At 40.1% G+C, this 23,832-nt stretch overlaps 1 protein-coding gene across 1 annotated transcript in view; it reads left to right on the forward strand.

Annotated features, from left to right (window-relative positions):
• astn1 (astrotactin 1) overlaps positions 1-23,832 on the forward strand; it is a 336,997-nt gene that overhangs the window by 293,578 nt on the left and 19,587 nt on the right. Inside the window, exons 18-20 of the mRNA XM_041055289.1 lie at positions 3,205-3,482; positions 6,589-6,722; positions 7,228-7,379. Of these exons, the coding sequence (XP_040911223.1) occupies positions 3,205-3,482; positions 6,589-6,722; positions 7,228-7,379 (564 nt within the window). The remainder of the gene's footprint in view (positions 1-3,204; positions 3,483-6,588; positions 6,723-7,227; positions 7,380-23,832) is intronic.

The following is a 23,832-nucleotide window of genomic DNA, read 5'->3' on the forward strand; positions in this document are numbered from 1 at the left end:
TTCAAACTAATGGCTGTTTTGTTTTTTTTATCTCTCTACTTCTCATTGATTTACATCTACCCACCCACTACAAACAAAAGCTTAAGCTTCTTCTTCTTCTTTTTTGATGTTCAAAACATATGAACGCCCAGAGCTTAACTTCACTCTGCCTTGATGTGACTCGGTCCTCAATCATACCTCATCTACTGTATGTACACATACTTCTGATTGGTGAGGACTGATCTGTCGACTCTCAGTAACCTAATCACAAGGCCTTGGAGCTTCATGGCAACACTGTCAAGGACATGTTTACACAATTACACATGAATAATATAACTGAATAATATGATTGAACCAGGATTATTCTGATGTTCTGGTGAGTTTATACACAGAGATATACACCTAGTTATTTGGTTTATAATTCCTTACTGGACTTGGAGGCAGCGGTGTTAGCAAAGGAGACTCATTCAGAACATCAGTTCACCTCACTGTCATTTGTCTTTGTTTAGCATATAACTGTTTATACAGGTTAACATACACAAAGAAAGAAAAGTATTTTCTTACCACCTCCTTACTCTGTTTGAATGATGTTCTTGACCTTGTGTTTTAAAAGAAGAAAAAACTTTTTGAGGCCATAACAGGAGCGTTTTTAGCTAATTAATCTCTGAACAGCCTGAGTAAACAAAACAGTTGGACGGCTTTAGAATTATGTCAAGCATTTCTCTTAACAGATTTGACAAACTTTTTCATCCTTCATTCAGCTAAATTAATTTTCCGGTAACTTGTCAATCACGACATTACTTGGAAAAGCTGTGATACTTAATGACTCAGAAGGTGTTAGACAAAATGATGTGTGTGTATTTCAGATGTGTATTCCATGTGTGGGAGTAGGAGGTATCATCAACAAGGTGATAATTACCAACACACCCACGCAAAGACAAATAGCGATATTGTTACTATGGCACTGCATTCTTAATCTCCTTTTAATGACAAGTCATACACACACGCACAGACACATACACAAACACTGTGACAGTCCATGGAGACATTCTGCTGCTGTCTCACTGGCTGTTGTATTTGACTACTTAGTTATTATTAAGTCGATTTTTAAGTCAGATAGAGATAAAAAAAAAAAATATATATATATATATATATATGGACAGGTGTAGCTGTGGGTGTGTGAGTGTGTTTTGATGCATCAAACATAAGAATTTGTGTGTCTGTCCCAACTTACATGAATTGTACATGAACCTTTATTTAGGTGATTCCTCTGCAGATACAGATGCACATCTGATACACTGAGTGCAAAAGGAAAGGAAAGGAACAAAGGAAACAAATCACAATTTCATACATCACAAATTACATTAAAAGTAAACAGTAACACACAAGAAGTATTAGCATTAGACATATTAGGAGAAAAAAAATTGGCTTTGCCGTCAATGTTGTGCACATGTGTGCCAGTCCCTGAGCAATCTTTTTCCCATCATCCCATGGCTCACAAACCGGCATTGTATTCCATCAAAGGCAGCTTGCACAACAAGCCTATTCCCTAATTGGTGCTTGAGCTTTTAAATTGCCTGTGTTTGCTCACAGCCAAGCAGTCTCCCAGAAAGGTAATCTGAAAAATTCTCCACTTTTAAAAAAAGAATAACAGTGTCAAAGTTCTGCATTCAGCATGTTTTCCTGTCGAGATATCCTTTAGGTATCCACTGTATAGCAAACTCCATATAATCACCCACTGTGGTTCATGCCCCTCCACATGTCACTCATCTTGATGAGCTGCTTAGCATCATCATCCACATGACAGACAGTCTGCTCTAGAACAAAGAAATACAGGCATTCAACACCTTCCTGTTTTTTTGCACATTTAGCCACGTTTTAGGACTTCCCTTTTTGTTGGTCATTTTGTACAATTGACCCTCAGTGCTGACTTATCACGTTATTTGGCCTTAAACACAAGGTTAGAGTTCAGCGTATTTGGGCTCATTTTCTCCTTTTTCAGGATTTGAACCTTTTTAATACAGACTTTCTTTCTTTCTTTTTTCCGGTCAGATCTCTTTTATTGTGTCGCAAAAGGTTCCATCCAAAAGAGCCTTCCACTGCTGTGCATTACGGATTGTCCTGTGCACAGTAGGTGGTTGATGGCACAATATTTTGTTCTGCCCAACAAGAGCAAAATTAAGATTGCCTCAGTGGTTTGAGAAGGTTTGATTTCTGAGCCTGTTCTTTGGTTTGACAAATAAATCCCTTCCCCACTGCCCTTAACATGTAAGCAGAGTTTTTATTGTTTAACTGGTCAAGGTGGCTCTATTTTGTGTGTAGTTCATTGAAATATTGTATCTTAAAGGATGGGTTCACTTTTTTTTTTTAAAATAAATTTGACCTTGAAATAATACTCAGGTTTGCATATGCACGCTGAAACAGGTTTTTCTTAATCATTCCATCTGTTTATAATGGCTATTAAGAGATCCCTTCCTAATGTGCTTCCAGTGTAAGTGATGAGGGACTAAATACACAGTCCCCTGCATTGTGCAGCTAATATGAGGGAAAACAGGAAGAGGAAATTTATCCCATCTTTTTCTAAATGTCACATGTGAAACAAAAGTGTGAATTCCCACCCACCCCTGAATTTTTGCAGTAGTTTATTTAATTAGAGCTGTTTTTTCTGTGAGAAAGAGACTGTCCTGCTATTAAAGTACTTAGTGACTGTATCTTTATCTGTGGTTGAAATGTTTTAGAATCTTAATTGAATTTCATAACCTGAGCAGGGAAATAAACGAAGGTCCATAACTCCAGCAATAACAGCAATAGTCACATGAATATAATGTTTCATTGTTCAGTAGAAATTTTCCCAGTTCACCTTATTTGCTAGAGAGAAAATTGAGCTCTTTGTAGCTGTAGCTGTGGCCCCAAATATTTACACTCCTGCTCATGTATTCTGCCTCTGATGTAGAAAAGTTAAAAAGACTCCAGGAGATGTGGGAATGTGGGAACACATTAATGCTTTGTAGTTTTGCCATCTTGCTAAAGGGGAAAGAAATATTCTCTCAGTTCAGCTCTTTTCAGTCCTTCGCTCCCTTATGTCATTACTAAGAACATATGCCCTCACCGTCTCACAGTTTCTAGTACATATAGGATTATCAAAAATAATACAAATAAAATCTGTCTGTGTGCTGTGAGAGCGTTTAAAGCAGCTAACCACTTCCTTTTCATCTGTCCATTCAGGTAACTCTCCGTCAGAGGAGTCAGAGGAGCGCGACAAGGAGCCGAGGACGCTGACCTATCCTGCCTACATCACCAGTCTGCTGGACACGGGTGCAAAGCGCATGGCGGCCGGGGTCCGTATGGACTGTACCAGCCAGGGCCAGTGTCCACGCTCCTGCCATCTCTGCCACATGAGCCCGCGGGCGGCACAAGGGCGGCAGCAGTCTGAGCCCGTCCTGCTGCAGATTACTAAGGCTGCACCCATCTATGAATTAGTGTCCAACAATGAGACATACCAGGTATGTTGTGTTTTTTTGTCTTTATCCTAAAGGTGTGTACTATAACCAGTTATCTAGGACAGTGTAATGTCTGAAAAACAGTCTTTACGTCACACATTATGTAATTTTTCCATTACACCCCCAAAATTGGTGGCTACATCTTCTCTCATCCCCTTGAATTGGATAATTTCACTGACCCTTCCTGCGGATGATTAAAGGAGCATTTATCGTCCAATATCCTTGTCATCTTTTGTTCAGTAAAATCAAAGTTTTACTTTGATCTGGAGAAAGTAAACTTTACCACCATTTTCTCATGTGAGATGCTTTAATGTGTGAGGACAGCAGCTAGAGATGAATCCAGCCATGAGTATGGGTGTGTGATCCTTCAACCACAGTCTATTAACAGGCATCCTGCAATGAAATATACCGTATGTGTGTGGCTGAACAATATGTGGATGATCTGTCAGTCCTGAAAGACTCATGGCTTCATTATAAAACAGGTTACACGGGATTTTACAAGTCTTTTCCTTTTAGAGTATACCTTACACTCCAGGCAGCAGGCTATGCCATAAACTGCTGTACTATGCTGTGACTTATTTGATTTCATCAATACTATGTGTCAACACTGCTTGTGGTCCTCCAGAAGAAAGGTCGATACAATGCTGTCCTCCTTCCTGGGGTGTCAGGCTTTCATCGTGAAGCTCAGGCAGGCGAATACAGTACAGCCACTGTTATTGACAGAACCTGTTTAAAGGTTGAAAGTGAACTGTGCAGCTTCTGATGTAAACACAATGCACAGGTAACATGAATGAATTTACATTTTAGCATTTTTTAAATTACAATGGGTGTGTATCTACAGTATCTATTTTTGTCAAGTCAAAATGCACAGTATCTACATGCACAGTCAGCAATCTGATACAAAACAATACAGATCATTTGTCACTATTTGATCACTGAAACTCTTCACACACTTCTCTTTACCAACATGAAGCTCAGTTCAACAGTTAATCTCACTTCCAAAATACACCAATGCAGGTAAAACACTTCACAGTGACCGCCTCTGTCGTGCTCTGAGTGACCTGAAACAACACTAACAATAGGTGAGGTTATTTATTCTTATATTTAGCATAAACCAAGTGTAAAGTTCGCAACTATAGCTCTGAACCCAAAAGCAGTACTCAGACACAGAGACGTGACCAAAGTTCAAAGACAGGTGAACTCTTCTGTGGGGGCAGGGCAGGGGTTGGAGCAGAATGTCCTGAGCAATGCGCTGAATGTAGAGCAGAGCACGAAACTCTTGGTGGTGTTGGTGGAGACAGATGAGTCGCTGAGCATGGTGGGTAGACCAGGAAACCAGGGAGTGGTGGACTTGAAGCACAGGTAGACAAAATAAACGTAGGAAGAAAACAACACGAGGAAACCACTGGAGCACACGGAACAATGGTGAGGAGTGGAGTGAAAGAAACTATGTTTATATGCAGCAGTCGTCAGGTGGCCTTGATGAGGGTATTGATTGCAGGTGTGCTGGTGAATTGGGGAGAAGGAGGAAACTAGGTCACCACGCCCAGGCCGGGACGCACACAAATACAAAGAGAGAAAGAGAGACGAACAGAGGACATAACAGAGACACAAGGGAGGAGGACAAACAGCAGAATATAGGAGTGAGGGAGAGAAACTGCTTAACCACCAAGATTCCAATACAGCAAACAGAGGAACGAATATTTATTGCATGGATTGTGCTACTTTACAGTATGTGTCACATGAATTATTTAGAAATGCTGCATTATGCTTCAGTGGGTTTTATTTTATTTTATTTTCATATAATTCCAGTAGCACAAAATGAAACTACAGTCGTTTCAATAATGCAATACAAAAGTATACATATTCACATGTACTGTGTGGGATTACTACAGATATAGAGATACAACACTGCCAGTTCACCGTGTCTTCTGCATTTAGCCACAAGTTTTCATTGACATCACACTCTAGCAGGTATGTGGCATCCAGGATTCATTGCATCCTAGAGAAATGATGACACGATGATCCTGTGAACAGTGGTCATAAACTTTTCTTCCTCTGTCGGGCTGATAAATGGGGAGTAAGGTGGAGGGACACAGTCCAAAATGACACTGTCCCAGAACTGTGTTACTTTGATGTGACTGTGAGGTAGTGATGACTCGGGGCTGTATGTCCTGATTAGGAAAATGTCGAACTAATTTATAGCAAGTTTAACAGTTTTTACTGTAGTACATAAATGTCCAAATTGGAGTTTAAATGCAGAGTTTTGGTCTCAGTTTGACTGGGAAAGTGTCCTCCATCTGAACAGTGTCAGTTATTTGCATTTTCATCATTCTGCATAGGCATCATCTTCTGTCAGAAGCTGTTTTAGGCCTGTGTGCTGTGACAGCGCTGGAACATTGGGAACTAACAATAGCAATACTCACTGCAGGTTGCCTGTTTCACTTTACTACAAGGTTACTGTATTTTATGATTCAGTATTTTATGGTGCAGTAAATGTTGAAGACTGCAAAAGAAGTGTAAAGATTTCAGGCACCACTGGACACTGAGGAGTCAGACGCTGCAGAGACATTTTTTTTTTTTTTCAGTCAGGGAGTTTAGCTTTCAGGATGTAGAAAGCTTGAAGTGTTATCAGGGAACTTAACCAGCTAACAGGAGTCGAGTGGATCACACATTCGACACACGCTAACACAAGCACACACTGGAGGCACAGAAACAGGTTTTTGAGAGCTGCATCGATTTTTGATGAATTTGTACTATATTTGTGGTTGTGTATCAATTTAGCCATGTCTGTGACTCGTGCAGTGGTTCATCTTTACATCCCTATAATTACTGAGATGTGCAGTGTCATAGCTGGCCAGCTGTGTCTGTCTGTCTGTCTGTCATATAAATACATGTAAACCCTCCCTATGTTGCCAGTTGTTCCACCTCTCACTCCCGTCTTCATCTCTCCACTTTTACCCATCGACTAGCTGGGAGAATACAGATTAAAAAATAGTGTTCATATGTGAATATTGCATGCTTTGAATTAAGGTTTGTCTATCTTCTTGTCTCTCTGTCTCTCTGTCTCTCTCTCCCTCTCTCTCTCTCTTTCTCTCTCTCTCTGTAGGCTCTTCAGGAGGCAATGATGAGCATGCTGTGGTGCTCAGGGAAGGGCGACGTTATCGATGACTGGTGTCGGTGTGATTCCAGTGCTTTTGGCACAGACGGGCTGCCCACCTGTGCCCCACTTCCCCAACCTATGTTAGTAACTTATAAATTACCTTTCTCCAAACACATTACTCTCAGACGGGTTGTGGTAAATACCATCTATCACTTTACTGGCAGAACTCTATCTCCTGCTGCAGTTGTCTTGAGCACGTATGCACCGAATTTTACTGCAACCTAATATAACAGCCATGGATGGTTTGCTGAATGGGCCTAATGGGCACATTCCCACAGGCCCAAGGGTCATCCATAGGTACAGCAGTCACTGACTTATTTCTGCTGTCCAGTAGGAGTGTGCTGCCTTGTACAGTAGTTGCCAATGATCACTCCAGAGTAAGTGAAGTCAGACATGACCTAACTGGATAAATGACTGTATTTTCTGTGGACAGAAGTGTTTGTGGTATTGTAGACTATGTTTTCGCTGGATTACAGCTCTGCAGAACACGAGGGATAATGCTCGCAGTCAGTTACAGTAATGAGACCCGTTTGCTGACAACATCTTTCACTCAGCGGTTTTACATCTCTGTCACTCTGTTGCCAGGCTGAAACTGTCTTACACCTACGAGCCTAGCAGCTCATTGGTCATCATGGAGTGGAACCACACTGAGCCACCAATCGGTGTCCGGATTGTTGATTACCTCATCAGCCAGGAGAAGGTGACAGAGAGGACTGACCACTCCAAAGTTGAGACAGGTACGTCTGCCCAGAACTTCCCACATCAAGAGTTTGGCTATTGATGACATACAAGATCAAACAGGTGGAAAATTGTGAAATAGGTTCATGTTGCCAGGCAACGAATGATGCCAGTTCTGTTCTTCCAAAAACTCCCAGAACATAGTTTACTCCCTGTCTTTCCAACGGTTACTAATCCAGCAAGAGGCACTGTTGATGTTTTGGATGTGCACCACCTTGAGTGGGGTAATGAGCAAGTCAGTTGGCCTCTGTTTGTATGGGCAGCTGTTGGCCAATGTTCATTATTTATGCTGGCTCAAACCTGTCAATTTGTCAGCACCATGCGGCCACAGCAGTGTAATTTGTTTTTATCTAGTCTAGCACCTGAAGGGAATCCTGCTCCAGAGGTGAAAAGGAAGGGATTTCATCGATCTGTAGCTGTTCAGTTTACACCGTGGGGTTACTACATGGAATCAACCGTCTGTGTTGCTGTCACAGGAAAAGCCTTTGTGAATTTTAATTTTTATCATCGGAGTTTCCTCTATAATTTGGGAAAGGTTTCACTCCAAAAAACAAAAGGCAATAAATAACAAACTAAGAATTAAGGAAATCTGCGTCTAATTTAAGTCACAGCTGTGCAAGCACTGATAGTATAGAGATACTGTATCCCTCTGTATACTGGACCTTTGGCCTGTTTTAAACATCACTCTGTTTGTTGTAGGCATGTTTCACTTGTAGTTTTTAAGGCCTCCACAAGATGGTGTACACCATTAATAATAATAATGGAGTGTTGGGGTATTTATTTGTAGCATTTAGTTTGTTGATTAGATTCTATTCCTACACATTGACTGTATTTATATACACATTCATATACACTTTTTTACACTATTATATTTATTTAAATCTATGTTTTGTCTCATAGTGGCAACAAATTTGATTAGAATCAAATATAAAAGTGTTTGCATTTTTACAGTAAAAGTTTTTTTTTTTTTTTCCAAAGCAGCTTTTCTTCATATAAGTGTTTGGAAAAGGCTTTCCATTTTCTCACAGTTTAATCCATATGGATTCAGGGATATTCTTGTTAAGGTATATGTTTTCACTGAAAGGGGGAACTCACAGGTGAATCCACAGGAGCTGCAGCTCTGTCGTCCATAACAGAGAGTCCAGCTTATTTTGCTTGAAGCTGGCAAAACAGGGGCAGTTTATTTTAGCAGTAATGACCCAATCCATAATGGAGACTGTTACAGTTCCTTGTGAGTACCAAAGTTTGCTGTAGCTTAATGAGAGAATAAACTGTATTAGTCAGAACGGTGAGTATCATTAATCAATGCAGCAGATTCAGAAGAGGGAAGCGGCAGAGCATTTCCTTTATTGCTGCTATTATAGTGAGTATGTGCTATAGGTTAAGCAGTTATTCTCATTGTAGCTGTGACACGTGTTGCCATACTTCGTACCATTTATTTCTGTAAGTCAGTATTTCAAAGCTCAGCACTTACATGTACGTCTATAAGGAAGGTGTGTGTGCTCACCTACTGTATGAACTCTTTACACAGGCTGCTTGTCTCTCACTCTCCTTCCCTTTTGTACATATTGCAGTGTCACAGTATGTTTTATTTACAATGGGGTCCAGAAGTCTGTGACCACATCCCCATTTCACTTGAACAGGAAAGTGGTCCCAGACTTTTGGACCCCACTGTATTAGTAGAACATATAACCATGATGAGCCACGATCACAGGGCTTTTTCTGTTTTCTGCTTCATCGCATCTTTAAAGCACTTTTGATGGTGTCGACAAGTAGCTGTGTTTTGCTTATCAAACATTAGCTCCAGTGTCTTGCCATATAAATCATGTTGTATTTCATATTTCCTTCCTTATATTTAATATTGGATTTTGAATCACAGTACTGTGGACATGATCTCCTGTCCTGTCCCATTTGATAGAGACTCAGTAGTTCAGTACTAAGTTTTCAGTTATTGTATTTTTATTTCCTTTGGAGGTATTTTTAAATAGAAAGCCTGGATTTTATCATAAGTTGTGTGCTGCTTTCCTGTGCCAGAGCACTTGAAACTATTTCAGTTCAGTTTTCAAAGAAAAATGTAGCAGTCATCCTTATATCAGTACGCACTATGTCAGAGCGTGACTAGATTAACCTACTTGGACAAAAATAAGCGGCAGGGCCCTTGTTCTTGTTGGACAATGTTCTTCGCCCTCACTACTCATTGTGTAGTCCTATTCTAGCATGTTACATATATGTAGTATAACTGTGCGGTTATTTGATTAAACCCAAACTGATTTAGAAATACACATCATGACAGCACAGTATCTTCTTAAAACTTGATTTTGACAGGAATGGGCTCTTAAAGTATCAGTTGATACCGTTTACTGTCAGTGGGAAGTGCACAGTCAGTGGAACCTCAGTGCTAATGTATAGTGACTGCAGGAGCACAACTGAGACTTTAATGCAGGGGAGCATTTCGACCACGAACAATGAAATATCACTCTAATGGCAAACATGACCTTTCAGTTACTGTTTTGGAATTTTGGAATATAATTTCATCCTGTGCCCTTTGAACAAATCGTCTGTGTCAGCTCACCATTACTGCTGTGTTCCATATCCTTACAAAAAAAAAAAAAAAAAAAAGAATAAAAATGTTTGTCCCGTCCCCTAATCTGTGCTGTCAGAGCGATAAACAGAAGATGAAGACGGTTGCTGCTGCAGTATCCGGTTTGACTTTCTGTGGTTGAGGGAACATTTTGGGGCTGCAGTGCCTTGATATAATGTTTACTCAGACTTAAAGTTCAAACAAACTTCTTATCATGCTACAGAGTCAGTCTTTTAGGCATCACAATAGTACTTTGGTACAAGATCAAAGGTTGGAGCTGTTGAATAGAGCTAGAGCTAATCATGATCAGATGTATTGTAAGAAACATAATTTCTCTTTGATGCAACACAAACTGCTGCAATCACAAGTACAGATTAAGACATTACAGCTAAAATAACCTGCTGTTGTTATCAGTCAGTGGTTGATACAGAGATAGAGGACAGATAGTGACGAATAAGAGATAAAGAGTCTTACAGCATATGGTCTAGTATCTAAAAAGATAATACTGTAACTACCATGGAACTTATGGCAATGTTTTCATGGAAATTAGCATTGGTACTTGGCCAGAGACAGAAAATGTGGCGCTGAGATATTCCCTTCCTGACTGGATTGTTACTGTCATGCTGAGCTTTTCCAGTTTACAGATTCTGGTGCTCTGTCTTAATAAGACATCGCTTGTTTCCATGGTGTCATACGCTTCAGCCATCCTCATTAAACTAATGGAGATTACTTTCTTGCACAAGGAAATGTCTTGTGTGCTCCTCGAGCTCCACACAGGGATGATTTCTTGAAATTTTCCAGCCAGTTTCATAGCTAATCACCAGCTCTTTCTAGACCCTTAAAGGATTGCATGCTGTAGATTTTATGCTATGCTCTCATTTGAAAAAACAGACCCCAGTCTCTTCATTAAATACTTTAAAACAAACTCACAGACACACCACCTGCCCAAGAGGCATAATCAATCACTGCAAAGGGAAGCAGAGGATGAGTTTATCAGACTTTACTTGTCTGTTGCCTAAAGCCCCATTTTGTCCGTTCTCCGCTACAAGAAGTGCATGACATAGCACTACTCTTGTTGTGCTACTTAAGCAGTCTGTGAGAGTAAAGATGCTTTTAATGTGTAATGTGGGCTTTAATGTCTGCCTTAAGATGTTTGTTGCTTCTTTCATCCTGGTAACTCTGATGTATTCTGAACCTTATCTGTGATGATAAACACTGTATCTTCATCTGCATGATTCAGAGAGTAAGTCATTTTAAAGTAATGCACCCATGTATTTTAATGTGGGGTAAACTTTGCTTTGGGCACAAAATCGTTAAGCTCTAGTTGTGGTTGTTTTTTTTTTTTTTATTTGAGTAACACTCAAAAGTTGATGTGCTTTTACTTCAGCACTGTTTTGTCCCCAGCCAAAAAAGGAAAAAAAAAAAATACTGATTAGCATCTGGTCCAATAATGACAAAGGACTTGTACCTTTCAGGGGAAACTAATGCTGGCCATGAGTCAAGTCCACATTGAACTGGAAGTAAGAACTCCACATTAGTTCAAGACTGTTAGTAAAGTGCAGGACAGCTGTTTTGACTTTGGGACCATACAGAGATATTTGATGTTTTGCTGTTGGTTTCAGTGTCAGGAGAAACCACTGTTGTACATCAAAGTGTTATCAAAGCGTGTGTAACATTTTGTATGAGGAAAAATAGACCAGTTTTCTTCAACGTGATTATATCTGCCTCTGAAATTGCATAAAATACAAATTCTTTTGACGGTAAAACTACTACAAAACAATGAAAACAGGCCTCCGCCTTCTATCTGCCTGACAGCAAAATTTAAAAACTACTAGTTTAAAGCTGCACAACAAGATTTGTGTTAATGTAGGGTTAGGGTTAGTTTCAAACTTATGTTGCTTTGGTTCTTACCAAGTGTGACCTTTAAAACACAAGTGTTAAAAACATGTTGAACACACACTACATATTAAAGTAAAGCAATTCCTGACATCCCAAGGATTCACATGTTAACCCAGTATAAATCATTGGTTTTTACACTGGTACATACCACTGCTATCGGAAACTATTTGATGCTTCTTCAGTATTTCAAATACTCATGTATAGCTGCAAGGGGAAATAATGAATCCACCATGATATAGACATATAGTCTTTCTGCAAAAGAATAAAAAGAGAAAGTTTTCTTTTTTCTATCCAAATATTTCCTCCAACTGGAAAAGACACATTAACCCTGTGAGCCCGTACGTATCATATATGATACCCACATTTCTGGGACTCATTGCATCACCATCAAGCATAAACTTTGCATTTAACCCTTTTAGATGAACTCTTATGCTCGTATACTGACTCCTGGTAGACACTCCTCACTTTTCTAAATGTTTTGACATGTGTGATACAAACAAAAAATATACTTAGAATTTTTTTTTTTTTAATTTTTTTTTTTTACATTTTGTCAAAGGGACAAATAAAGAGTTCATATTTGAAAAATTAGAATTTTCTGACCATTCTTTCATAGTTCAGGTCTCACAGGGTTAAACCTCGAGAGCAAAGCACAGAGCATTCTCCTAAAGAGCAAGAAGTGAAAGCTTAGACTCCCATATATATTTGAACCCCTTCACCTTCTTTATACCCACCGGACACCAAGCAGATAACGTATAGGTCAGGGGATTAGACAGTTTACTGAGATCACATTCCATAACTTCTGAGTGTTGAAACTGACAAAACTTTTAACAGCTCCCTCTCGCTGCCATTTAGACTCTCCGGTGTGTGAAATTGCCCGGCACATCTCTAATTATACTAAAGTTATCCAGCTCTGGTTGGTGTGGCTCAGCTGCTTTAAAAGATGGTAGAAATATAGATACGCATAATGCAGGAGAGTTTGATCTGAGCTTAACCACCTACAGTGTGCACGACCTCTGTCTTTAGCAGATGATTGATTACTCTGGAGAACAAACCCCGATGTGAACAGACAGGCAAAGGTGGCTGGGCATGGATGTTTCTGTTGAGTTATGAGAGATGAGCCAGGAAAAGGGGAGGAGAAGGAAGGGGAGAAAGAGACCACCATGGAAAGAAGAGGAGTAAGAGATAGAAAAAAGGAAACAGAAAGACAGGAGCAGGGAAGATCTGGAAAGCTGCCCATATGGTGTGGTTTTGATTTCAGCTGTCATTCTCCTGTCATCTCAGACAATCAGTCTCACATGATCTGATGTACAATACTCCACAGATCTTGCCCTTGGCTGCCACTCCACTCTTCTCTTTGCTTTTTCATCACCACTCCCTCTTCTTTCCTCTCATCTACTGTTCACTTTCTCCAGTAGAGCTCTTATCTTCTCTCTTTGAGTCTTTTTTTTCTGAACACCTCCTCTTTTCTGCCTCCTCTCCTATGCTCTTTTCTTCAGGTTTGCCCTACTATGGCCTCCTCTCTTATTTCCTTTTTACCTCATCCTTTCTTTCCCTCATTCTTCTATTTTCCTCTTAACCATGCCTTGTGAGACCCAAGACATGGGTCACACCACATTGGATAAAAACATCTCCAGAATATATGTATATTCATAATATTTTCAGCCCACTGTATCAGTTTAAAGTGTACTATTTAGCAGTGGCGTGTTGTCAAGACAAACAAGGCAAGTCGTGTTTGACCAGTTAAAGCTAAAGATAGACAACAGAATGATACGATACGAAGTGGAAGCAAAGTCTTTCCTTTCACCTCAGTACTTCTGTCTCATAAAAGATCACGTTGCCTGTTTGCATTCATCTTGTAATTTACTGCCCTCTTGTGGCTGCAGTAGGTTATTGTCTCCGGAAGCTAAGTTGACTACCAGGTGTTGCATCTATCATTTGTCATCTTTGAGGGCATAGCTGTGTCCTGCTGACAAAGACTGGGAATTGTCAAGCACAGAGGGGAGCAGCACATCTTTAAAGCTTGCACATCAACTTTGTGGATAATCCTGGGATCTTTGATGACTGACTAGCTATAGCTACCTTTAGAAAAATGTGCTTGTCAATTTGCCATTGGCTCAGCTTCCACTGTTCTGAGATCAGTTATTGCACGTCTTATTATGCACATGTGGAAATTGTATGTCCGCCTGAGAAAATTACGTCAACGGTCTTCTCTTCTTAAGCTTTCAGAGGTAGCAGTAGCAAGTAAACGAGCAAATTACACAGATTTTTCACGTCAGGTTGGTGAAAGTTGTCTTACTAATCACCTCAGTCAACATGTGAGACGACGAGGAGTTAGGGGGTATTGTGAAGAAGCTTTTAAGAACTCCTTATACAAGGAAAGCTTTCACAGGCTGCATTTGCTAATTAACAGTTGGCCATGTCACATAATACCCAAGCCTTTTAAGTATGTTCTGCTTTTTACATTGCAAGATATTTTCCTTCCTGTTGGTTCTCTGGCTCTGCTTGCCTATCACTGTGCTCCACCGCTATATAGTACTGAAAGATGAAACCGCCATCTTTGCAGGATAATAAATCAGGAGTCATGATAGATGTATTGCAGTATCTTTGCACCATCATTAATGATAATTTAACAGGCATTGATGTAACTGCATCATGTAGTAATATAATTCAAATGGAACCTACATTCTGGATAAGTGACAAGAGAAATTCATCAGTGACAGTGATTGTAGTGAAGCTCAGATTTTAATACTGCATAATATAAATGAACGCATGAATGAATATATCATCCTTCCTAAGACAAATGTGATGTTTCACTGATTTCTCTCCAGTTTTCAAAAATTCTCTTAAAGCAGACAGTAAAAAGAGTATAAAATCAGGTCCAAATGTGAGATTGTGCAAAATGCAATAGATGAGGAGACGTACGACTCTCAGAGACAGGTTCTATTTTTATCATCTTTTTTCGTCTTACATTTTACCTCTGTGCATCTTTTTCTACTCCTCTACCACCCATGATAGCTGCTGTGGGTGGTAGAGCAGTAGGGGAAAAAAAGAAAGTTAAATTATATAAATTATACAATGAACAGGAAAATGGTCTCAGACTTTTGGAGCCCACTATATACTATGAAGGTAGAATCTTTTCATCCACTATTAACCCATTATTCACGCTAAGATTTGCATATTAACCCAGTATATATCATTTGTTTTCACACTGGTACCACTATCGGAAACTGTTTGATGCTACTTCAATATCTGAAATATTGTTTCTTCTCAGAATTTAATCCCCAGATGCCTTGCATGATAAATTCCAGAAGGACAGTGAAAACAGAACATCCATTTACGGGAAAATATCTGAACAGACACCACTGATCATCTGTGGAAGAACCAAAAAAAAACAAAAAAAAACACCAAATATCTGCCCTTTACTTTCTCTGAAGGCTCATCAGAAACAGATGTTAGAATATCCCCTGTTTTCTACCAAGCATCCTCCTGCAAAGCTTTGTTGTTTATACACACAGCATTAATTCACTGACAGCTGCACGGTTGCATTTGTGTATTTTTTTCTTAATTGTGGTTATGTAATGTTAGATAAGTCAACATACAGTGCATACAGCTGATGATTATGGCGTCAAAGGCTCGGTTAGATCTGGAGCTGACAACAGCTTGTTTGTGCAGTAATGTCTCCCTTAACAAGCTTCAGGCACACAAGGTGAGATCATAGTGTAAGCACACACGTACACACACACACCACACACAGTCCCCAGCAGATGTGTGGAAGCTTCATGAATAGGAAGTCTGCTTTAAGTCAGGGCACCGCTCGGCCGGACCGGTCTCGCTGTGAAAACAAACATCCCCTGAGCTGTGAGCAATACAATGATGTAACAGCTTTGATCACCCAGTGAGGGCAAGGTTTGCTCAAGGGTCAGTGGAACATGGAATCCAATCATAAACACATTACTCACCTATCTACATCACACACACACACACACACACACAGACACCAGGGGCGACTGAAACCTGTGTATCACCCCAAACCTAAACCAGGCTGAGCTTAGCACTAGTCACTTCCTCTGAGCAGCTAAAGCCTGACCCTTCCCACCTGCTTTCTCTTTACTGCAGTGAGCACAACACTATGTCATCTCGAGCAATCAGAAGTCACTCCCTTAATTTCTCTGTAGCTGGGTGTAAAGTCAATGCTCTTATTGCAAACATGTTAAGAGTAATTTTACATGCACAGGTGATATTTTAACCCCAACACACATCCAGCCACTTTCCTCCTAATTTTCTGGGTCCAGGTCTTTACAGAAACCAGCAGCGCAGAGGCTCTTGTAATCACACACATTCTCACTCCACCTGCCAAATCCTGAGGTATTCTCAGGCTAGACAAGATATGTAAATCCCCAGGCATGTTCTGGATTTGCTCCCATGTCTCCTCCTAGTTGGATTCACCCAGAATACTTCCACAGGAAGGTCTACATGAGGCATCCTGACCAGAAGTCTGAACCAGCTGGCTCCTTTCAATATATTGGTGCAGTGGTACTCTACGCTCCTGACCTTGCCTCTGAAGGTGTGCCCACTCTGCAAATGAAACACATTTTTATGCTTGCATCTCCAATCTCATTTATTCAGTCACAGCCCTTCAGCCATGGATCAACTTCATACAATGTCGACAGAGCTCTGGAAATTGGAGAAAACTGCTGGTCAATCATCTGCCGTCATTTTATCTTTATCTTGAACACATGCCCACAGGGGAGCAACACACATTCAACCCAGTGAAGTTGGTCCACCATTTTAGGGAGTAGCATGGCCTCAGACTTGCAGGTGCTGACCCTCCCAGCTACTGCATGTCCCAAACCTCTCCTTGAATGGAAACACTGTAGGATCATCTGAACAGGGTCCCAGGTCATCCTCACTGCATATTGAGATTTATCAAGTCTAACAGCTTCCCCAGTAATCTGATACAACATACCACAGGTGGTTGTCAGTGGACATCTCTGGGTTTCTCTTTACTAGAGTGTCCAAGATACATGCTTCAGATCTAATATTATGACTGCAAAGTCCATCATGGATCTTTGGCCTGGTGCTCTACTGCCACATACACTTGTGAAATAGGGTGTCGGTTAGCTCACAATAGGGCAGTCCAATAACAAAATACCACTTGATTTTGAGATCCCAGTCATTCCAGGTTTCTCCTTCGTTGCCAACATGAGCATTGATGTCTCTCTAGGAAGTCTCAAGTTGAAACTCTCTCCAGAATCCCACCAAGGGACTGCAAGAACGGTGGGTTCTGTGAACTCCTGTTCAGTACATAAACAGATGGGAGTCAGAGCTTTCCTGTGTGCAACAGGTGTCTTCAGATGCGTATTGTCAGAGCCCTGAAAGCCTGTCTTTTGTATTCATGTAATCTTTATCTTTGCCTGACGTCATCTTTAGAGAGGGCTAAACTATAGAATAAAAATGTAAAGGTTGATTTGATAATTACTAAAAGTCCTCGCCAAACTAATATATACGATTGTGTGTGACGCCCTGCTACCTCATCCTACCTGCAATTTAATACTCAGGAACTTTCCAAATGATCCTTAACTGTATCCTTTTGATTGTTTGTGTTTCCATAGAAGATGTTTTTGGAATCTCCACTGTAGGAGCTCAGTTTCTCCCTGAGGTGAAAGAAACAGCACCTCATGTCCGAGGAATGCTTTCCCACCAGGGTTTCGCTTTGCCTGCTGGGCATGAAGGAGTGAACTCATACAGACAGAGACACGTGCACATGCTCTCCTTTTTTTTTTTTTTTTTCTTCTGCTGGTCATTGATAGTGTTAAATTATTCAGATTCACACCTTCCTCTGAGTTGGGCTTAAAAGGTCACACTACAAGGACAGGCAGCAGATGGTTTTCAAAAACCTTCCACTCAAGACAGGGCAGTACTAAAAATCTTCATTAGATACGACGAGAATATTTATATAAACTGTGATGGCAACTGTCACCAAACTCATAGTGTTTTGAGCTGCCAGTTACATAAGGGTACTTTGGCTGAAATCTCTGTTGCAAAGCCGATGGGCCTCTTTGGGCATCACCATGAGGAAGATAAATGTTCTATATGTCAGAGGCTAAACTGCGCTGGTAAATCAGTCCCTCTGGCATGTGGTCATGGAATTAATGAAAAACACCTCAGTAATAGCATTCCGGTCCTTTCTGATTCATCCCCAGCCCTGCTTGCTGCTCTCTTCCTGTAAATACCACATACAGCCTTCTCTGTTGCCCTGTGCAAAACACCTTGTACAGTACACACAAATGAACAGCAGAGAGCACTGTGCCTGTATGCTCTGATAAATTAAGCCTTTCTTTGCTTTTACCTTAAGTGTTAGTGGCCACGGTAAGAATGGAGTCAAGCAGCTGAGCCATAATTGTTGCAGACTTAAGTGTCCAGTCCATTGTCCAGTCCAGGTCACCATGACAGCTTCACCTCACAACCAGTTCTGAACCTTACCATTAATCCAGACTGAAGCTGCTTGAGTGTTAGAACTGAAGCCATATAAACCAGGTGTTTCAGTAGTCTGTGTGAATGGTGAGCTACTGTACCCCCACCACCACTACTCAGGCCTGAAAACATGAGGTATAGCACCCATAGGTGGCGCTGTAATAATCAAGTTAGCATTTTGTGCATATCTCAAGAACAGTGTGGCCTCAAGTTAAAATTCTTTCTTCATCTCAGAAATAGTTCAGATTTGGTTCACTGACTCAAAGTAACATTTTTAGAACAAAGGGGAGGACAAGACGTAAATACACTAGGAGGTGGGAAGACAATTAGACACAGGTGCAACACATTAGGGGCGGGACAGGTAATCACAAAGGCAGGAAACAAAAGAGGACAGAAAGTGAATCTACAAAAGAGACAAGGGGGTTAGTGATTTCAAAGTAAAACAGGAAACTAACTAAACTGGTATCAAGGGAAACAGGCAAACAGGACCTCACTCAAGAGCTTGATGTGACAAAGCCTGTATTTCAGAAGTTACTTGACCTAAATTAAAAATTCGCAATTTGACTTTTTGCGAGTTAATCTTTGTGCCTTTTCAACTGTCTGAACTACCTAGATCCATCAACTAGTCTGAGACTGTCAGATTCTTCTGAAATTCAGTGTGAATCATTTAAAGACCATGCATGCCAAAAGCTGTTAAAGAAAATTTGATACATAAACCCAAAAGAAATATACATATAACATATGCATCATAACAGCATTGCTTAATTTGAGAAAACAAGCTACATCTCTGAAAAGAAATAATCAGTCATTAACAGTGAATGGTTTAATACCATTAAGATATGTTTGCACTCCTTGGAGCCTTGACAATTCAACAGTTTGAGTGGGTGAATTTGGAAGGTGAGATCACCATGCCATCCCAAATAGCTAATGAAAAGACAGTGAGGGAGGAAAGGAATGGGTTGTTAAAAGAAAGGACAGAGGCATGTATAATCTCTCCAGAAGATTAACTAAACATATATATAATGACTCCATCCTTTGTTCAATTCATCACTATCCACAGAACTAGCCTTCATATCTCCTTTGGTGCTGAAAAGACAGCGGCTGGTCAAACTGTCTTGTCATGACTTGTCTTGTCTGTCATGACCTTCACTGTCTAATAGGAGAAATACCACCATTCTGAACCTTGATGGATTGTTGAAGATTTAGTTCATAAGTTCACAGAAACTGGAAAATCTGCCTAGTTTGAATGACACACTGTGGTTCACTAAGCACGCTAATAAAAAAAAACAAAAAAAACATTTGGAGTAAGTTGGTGTGAACTGACACATTTGCAGAAATAAAAGCTTATCGGTTGCGTGAGAAGAATGACTGATGGACAGCTTAAACCGCCCAGAACAACTTCAAAATGTTGTCATTGTGAATTGTTCATAGCTCAGTTGAGAGGGGAATGGTGGATAAAGAACAAGTGAGAGGGAAAAGAAAGTTAAGAAAGATGAAAGTAAGTGTAAATGTTGAGAGCAGCCAAAATCTTGACTTTCCCCCTATAAACCACATATAAAGGACTGATACGTGGACATGCAGGTTTTGTGTTATTTTTGTACCTGTAGGGTTGTTTACAAGGTATGTAGCCTTCAGACTTCACTGTGTGTTATGGATGGTTGTATCCCCCTTTTGTCCAAGGTGTTTCATTCTTTTATTGACATATTTGGCTATCTTAACGGTTGGCGTGCAAAGCACTCTCAGGGCAACTGCTATCAATTTGGTCAGACGCACTTCTATCAAATTATAAAACAATTTATCGCCCCTCTGAAGATGTAATGTTGTATGAATTATGCTGTTGTGACGCAAATGGCAGCTCAGCAACGCACATATCAAACACAAATTGGGAGATTGGAGGGCTGTTGCTCCCTCTCTAGCACGAGAGGCTGTGTTTTTAAATGTTACCTTCAGGCTATCCCACCCTCTTCTTCCTGATGTTCCTTATCTTTTTCCTTGTGTTCCTTCACTTCAATTATCCCTCCATGTCCAATGGGACGCTGCTCTTCAGAGATTAAAAACAATCCCCTGGCCAATCATCACGGTCTGGTAGTGGTTGTGACCAGTACTGAAGTGCCAAGAAACAACAGTGAAGGGTTTGTCAGTGATCTGTTGTTATTGTTGTGTTGTTGGTCTCTTTGCTTTTTATTCAATGGAAAGGTAGACAACCAAGCCCAGATGTTATTTGTTAAACGTTCTGCTGCCAATTGAGTTTGTGTGTGTGTGTGTGTGTAGCTGCCAATTACAGCTAGTTACAAGGAAGCTGTCTGCTTTAACAGAAGTGGATGAATTCCCAGGCAACCCGTAGTGAAACCTGTTATAGGATGGAGAAAGGAGAACATTTAAGCTCAAGGGTTTACCTTTATAGGCAGCATCTGTGTGTTTGTGTTTGTGCATGTGTGTGTGTGTGTGTGTGTGTGTTTGCATTTGCGCTCCCTCTCTCTCTCTCTCTCTCTCTCTCTCTCTCTCTCTGCCCTGCTCTTGTTTTCTTCTCACCCCTCTCCTCTCAGTTCATCAGGTTCATGATGTGTGCCTCTCAAAACCTGACTTCTGTTTTAGTGGCTGAGTGCTTTCATTGTGAGACATGGTGCTGTCATTGCAAAAGAAAAATATGAAATAATTACTCTCCAGTTTGCATTCACCTTTGGGACAAACTTAATATTATTTACAATATAAAAATACAACTTAGATGCCTTTTTGTTGTCATGAAAATAGGATTAATACACAACTTCATTAGACGCCATCAGTTGTAAAAAATGTGAATTAAATCATTTGTGCTTAATAGGCACAATTATATAACGGTGACTTTTATTTCTATCTAATGTCAGACATTAAGATTCAACAGTAAAAACATTATCATCTTTAAAGCACCTGTCCTTTCCATTAAGAAGCCGAGAAAAACATCAGTGGATTGGCTACACACACACACACACACAAGCACCTACACACATAAGCACACATACACATAAGCACACTAAGGGTCTGGGCCTGCACAACTGAACTGACGACAGCAGGCAGAACTTCAAAAGGTGAGACATCCCATAACTCACATCAGTCTCCTGGCAATCCTTGATTTTTCCAGCCAATCATACTTTAAGAATGCTGAGGGTAAACAACTCCAGCTGAATGACAAGTTCCTCCGAGCTGTGGCTCTCCCCCTCTAAAACTGCATCTCCACAATCTGTGCGTGGTCTGTGTCATCATATGTCTCTGCACAGAACACGATGTTCCACTGAAGATGAGACTTTGATTTACTTAACATGATAAAAATGTATTATCTTCATAAAGATAATTATTGCAGTGTTGTACCCTCAGAGTGGGCAACACTCAGTAAGTGTATGTCCATGCACCTGTTTTTCTGCATATTTTAAACTTGTGCACAAAAAACCTGAGTAGAAACAAGAAAAATTCAGGAAGCCCTTAAAATATTTTGTAAAATAAAGTCTCTTCTTGGCTGAGGTGAAACAGTTGGTCTATCAATTTAAGCAAAATGCAACAAAGTGCAATGGAGAAGCAGTCGCAAATAAGGCATGTGAAAACACATGCAAGTTCCAAACCTGTGTATTCATTCATCTCTTGTTACAGTGAAAATATGTCAAAAACTAGTTTTTTAGTATTTTTTGAGTAGATTTATATAAAAATCCCTCTCTTCTCTTACTGTAGAACATAAAAATATTTTAAGGACTCATCATGCTCCCAGGGGCAGTTACAGAACTGTATGAAATGGATAGCCAGCTGAGCAGTATCCACCACAGGACTAAAAAGAAACAGGATTCTCATTTCTATCATCAGTAGCTGGTAACTCATGTAAGAAACATGAAAATAAAGGAGCAGCATCGTTCAGGTATTGCAGAGAACTGCAGGGATTAGTACAAACAAATTAGTTTGTCAAAGATAATGTTATCTAATGTCTAATGCAAGTTTGGCTAGGATGTGAATGGTTATTTTTCTACTGTAACCTGTAACCACTTCATGTCATGTAGTTAGAAAATTCGTTCTTTGGAAAGAACACTGTAGGTAGTAAGCTAGTTATAGTAGAGAGGACAGACTTTTAATGCATTCCCTAAATTCTGCATGTACTATTATGCATGTACGTAATAGTGCTCTTATTAGAGCCTCGTGCACACCCTTTTGGCATATGGAGTTTTGGTTGCTATTCTATCATTGGACAATAATGCAGTTTGGTTACTGGGTTTAACAAACAAATTACTATTGCTGTTATTTATTATTTTTTAAATAAATAAATGTAAAAATGTCACCCAGGCTCTCACCAACTGGAGCCAGATGAATCCACAGCACTCATTTGCTGTTCCACATAAAAATAAATAATGAAAGTTGAATGTTATGGATGTTTTTCTTATATTCAGTAGGTTTGTAGGTAGAAAGTCAGTGCAAAGACAGGCGGATCTGTGCCTATAGCCATAAATTTTGAAATAATCAGCATTTTATTTCAATATCATCCACACTCACAGTATATCCCAGAGTGGATGCCTGAAATCTTTGATAGCCACCCACAATCAGGCTAGAACTTCCTGCTTCAGACAGATTTACTGATTTTGCTAAACAGACAGATTTACAGCACTTCCCAAAAGAACCTTTAAAAATCTACCAGTGTCATCTGAGGATAAGCCGGCTGGCCAGCACTTTAAAAATGAAATGCAGGATCTTGTTCCTCAGATGGTGGGAAGTACAGCCTGTTACACCAACTGAGAGAAAATACATTTCAATATGTTTTTGAAAAATCTCAAAATGTGCTAATTTTTTCTTGCCAACAGTTCAGCTGTCACGTCCAGGATGGCATAAATCATCAAATCTTCATTTTCTTTTTTGTCAAAATTGACATTCAGATGCTGTTTTGCCACAATCCATAATCTAATCACTATGTTAAAGTCATATTTCTCTTTGCAGGGGCTCAGAGAAAATCAAGGAAATCCTTGCTCTGTTAAAGTTGTAGCATTCTTGGGAAGGCTTATGAAACTATATGGAGGATGTGGAGTCATAATAACTGTAGCTAATAACTCTTTGCTACCTGGGCAGAGACTCACAATGGCAAAATGTCTTAGGAATCAAACCCATGGATGGAATAATTAGGTGATAACAATACATAGAAAAGCAGAAGGTCAGGGTATACCGTTCTCTTCTGGAATTTTGCAGTTCATAGTAACGGTCACAAACTGGCCAAGTCACAACCATCAAGGGTGAAATACAGTTCGGACTCTTTTCCAGAATCAATCTCATTTTTTAGCTGTCTGTCATCAATAAACACACGAGAGAAACATTTTGTGTCTTTGTAGTTTTTTTTTTAATTCCTTTGGTGTCGAGTTATGTCCATAAATGCCATGGCAGCACACAGCGTTCACATGTTAAATGTCCCCTTTGACTCGATATTTGTTAAAGTCAAATTAGGTGCACTTTCTGTTATCCTGGCCAGCAGGCCACCCACTTCAAGCATTCCTCTCATC

The sequence above is a fragment of the Toxotes jaculatrix genome, chromosome 14 (assembly GCF_017976425.1).
Source record: "Toxotes jaculatrix isolate fToxJac2 chromosome 14, fToxJac2.pri, whole genome shotgun sequence".
In the NCBI taxonomy this organism is placed as follows: domain Eukaryota; kingdom Metazoa; phylum Chordata; class Actinopteri; family Toxotidae; genus Toxotes; species Toxotes jaculatrix.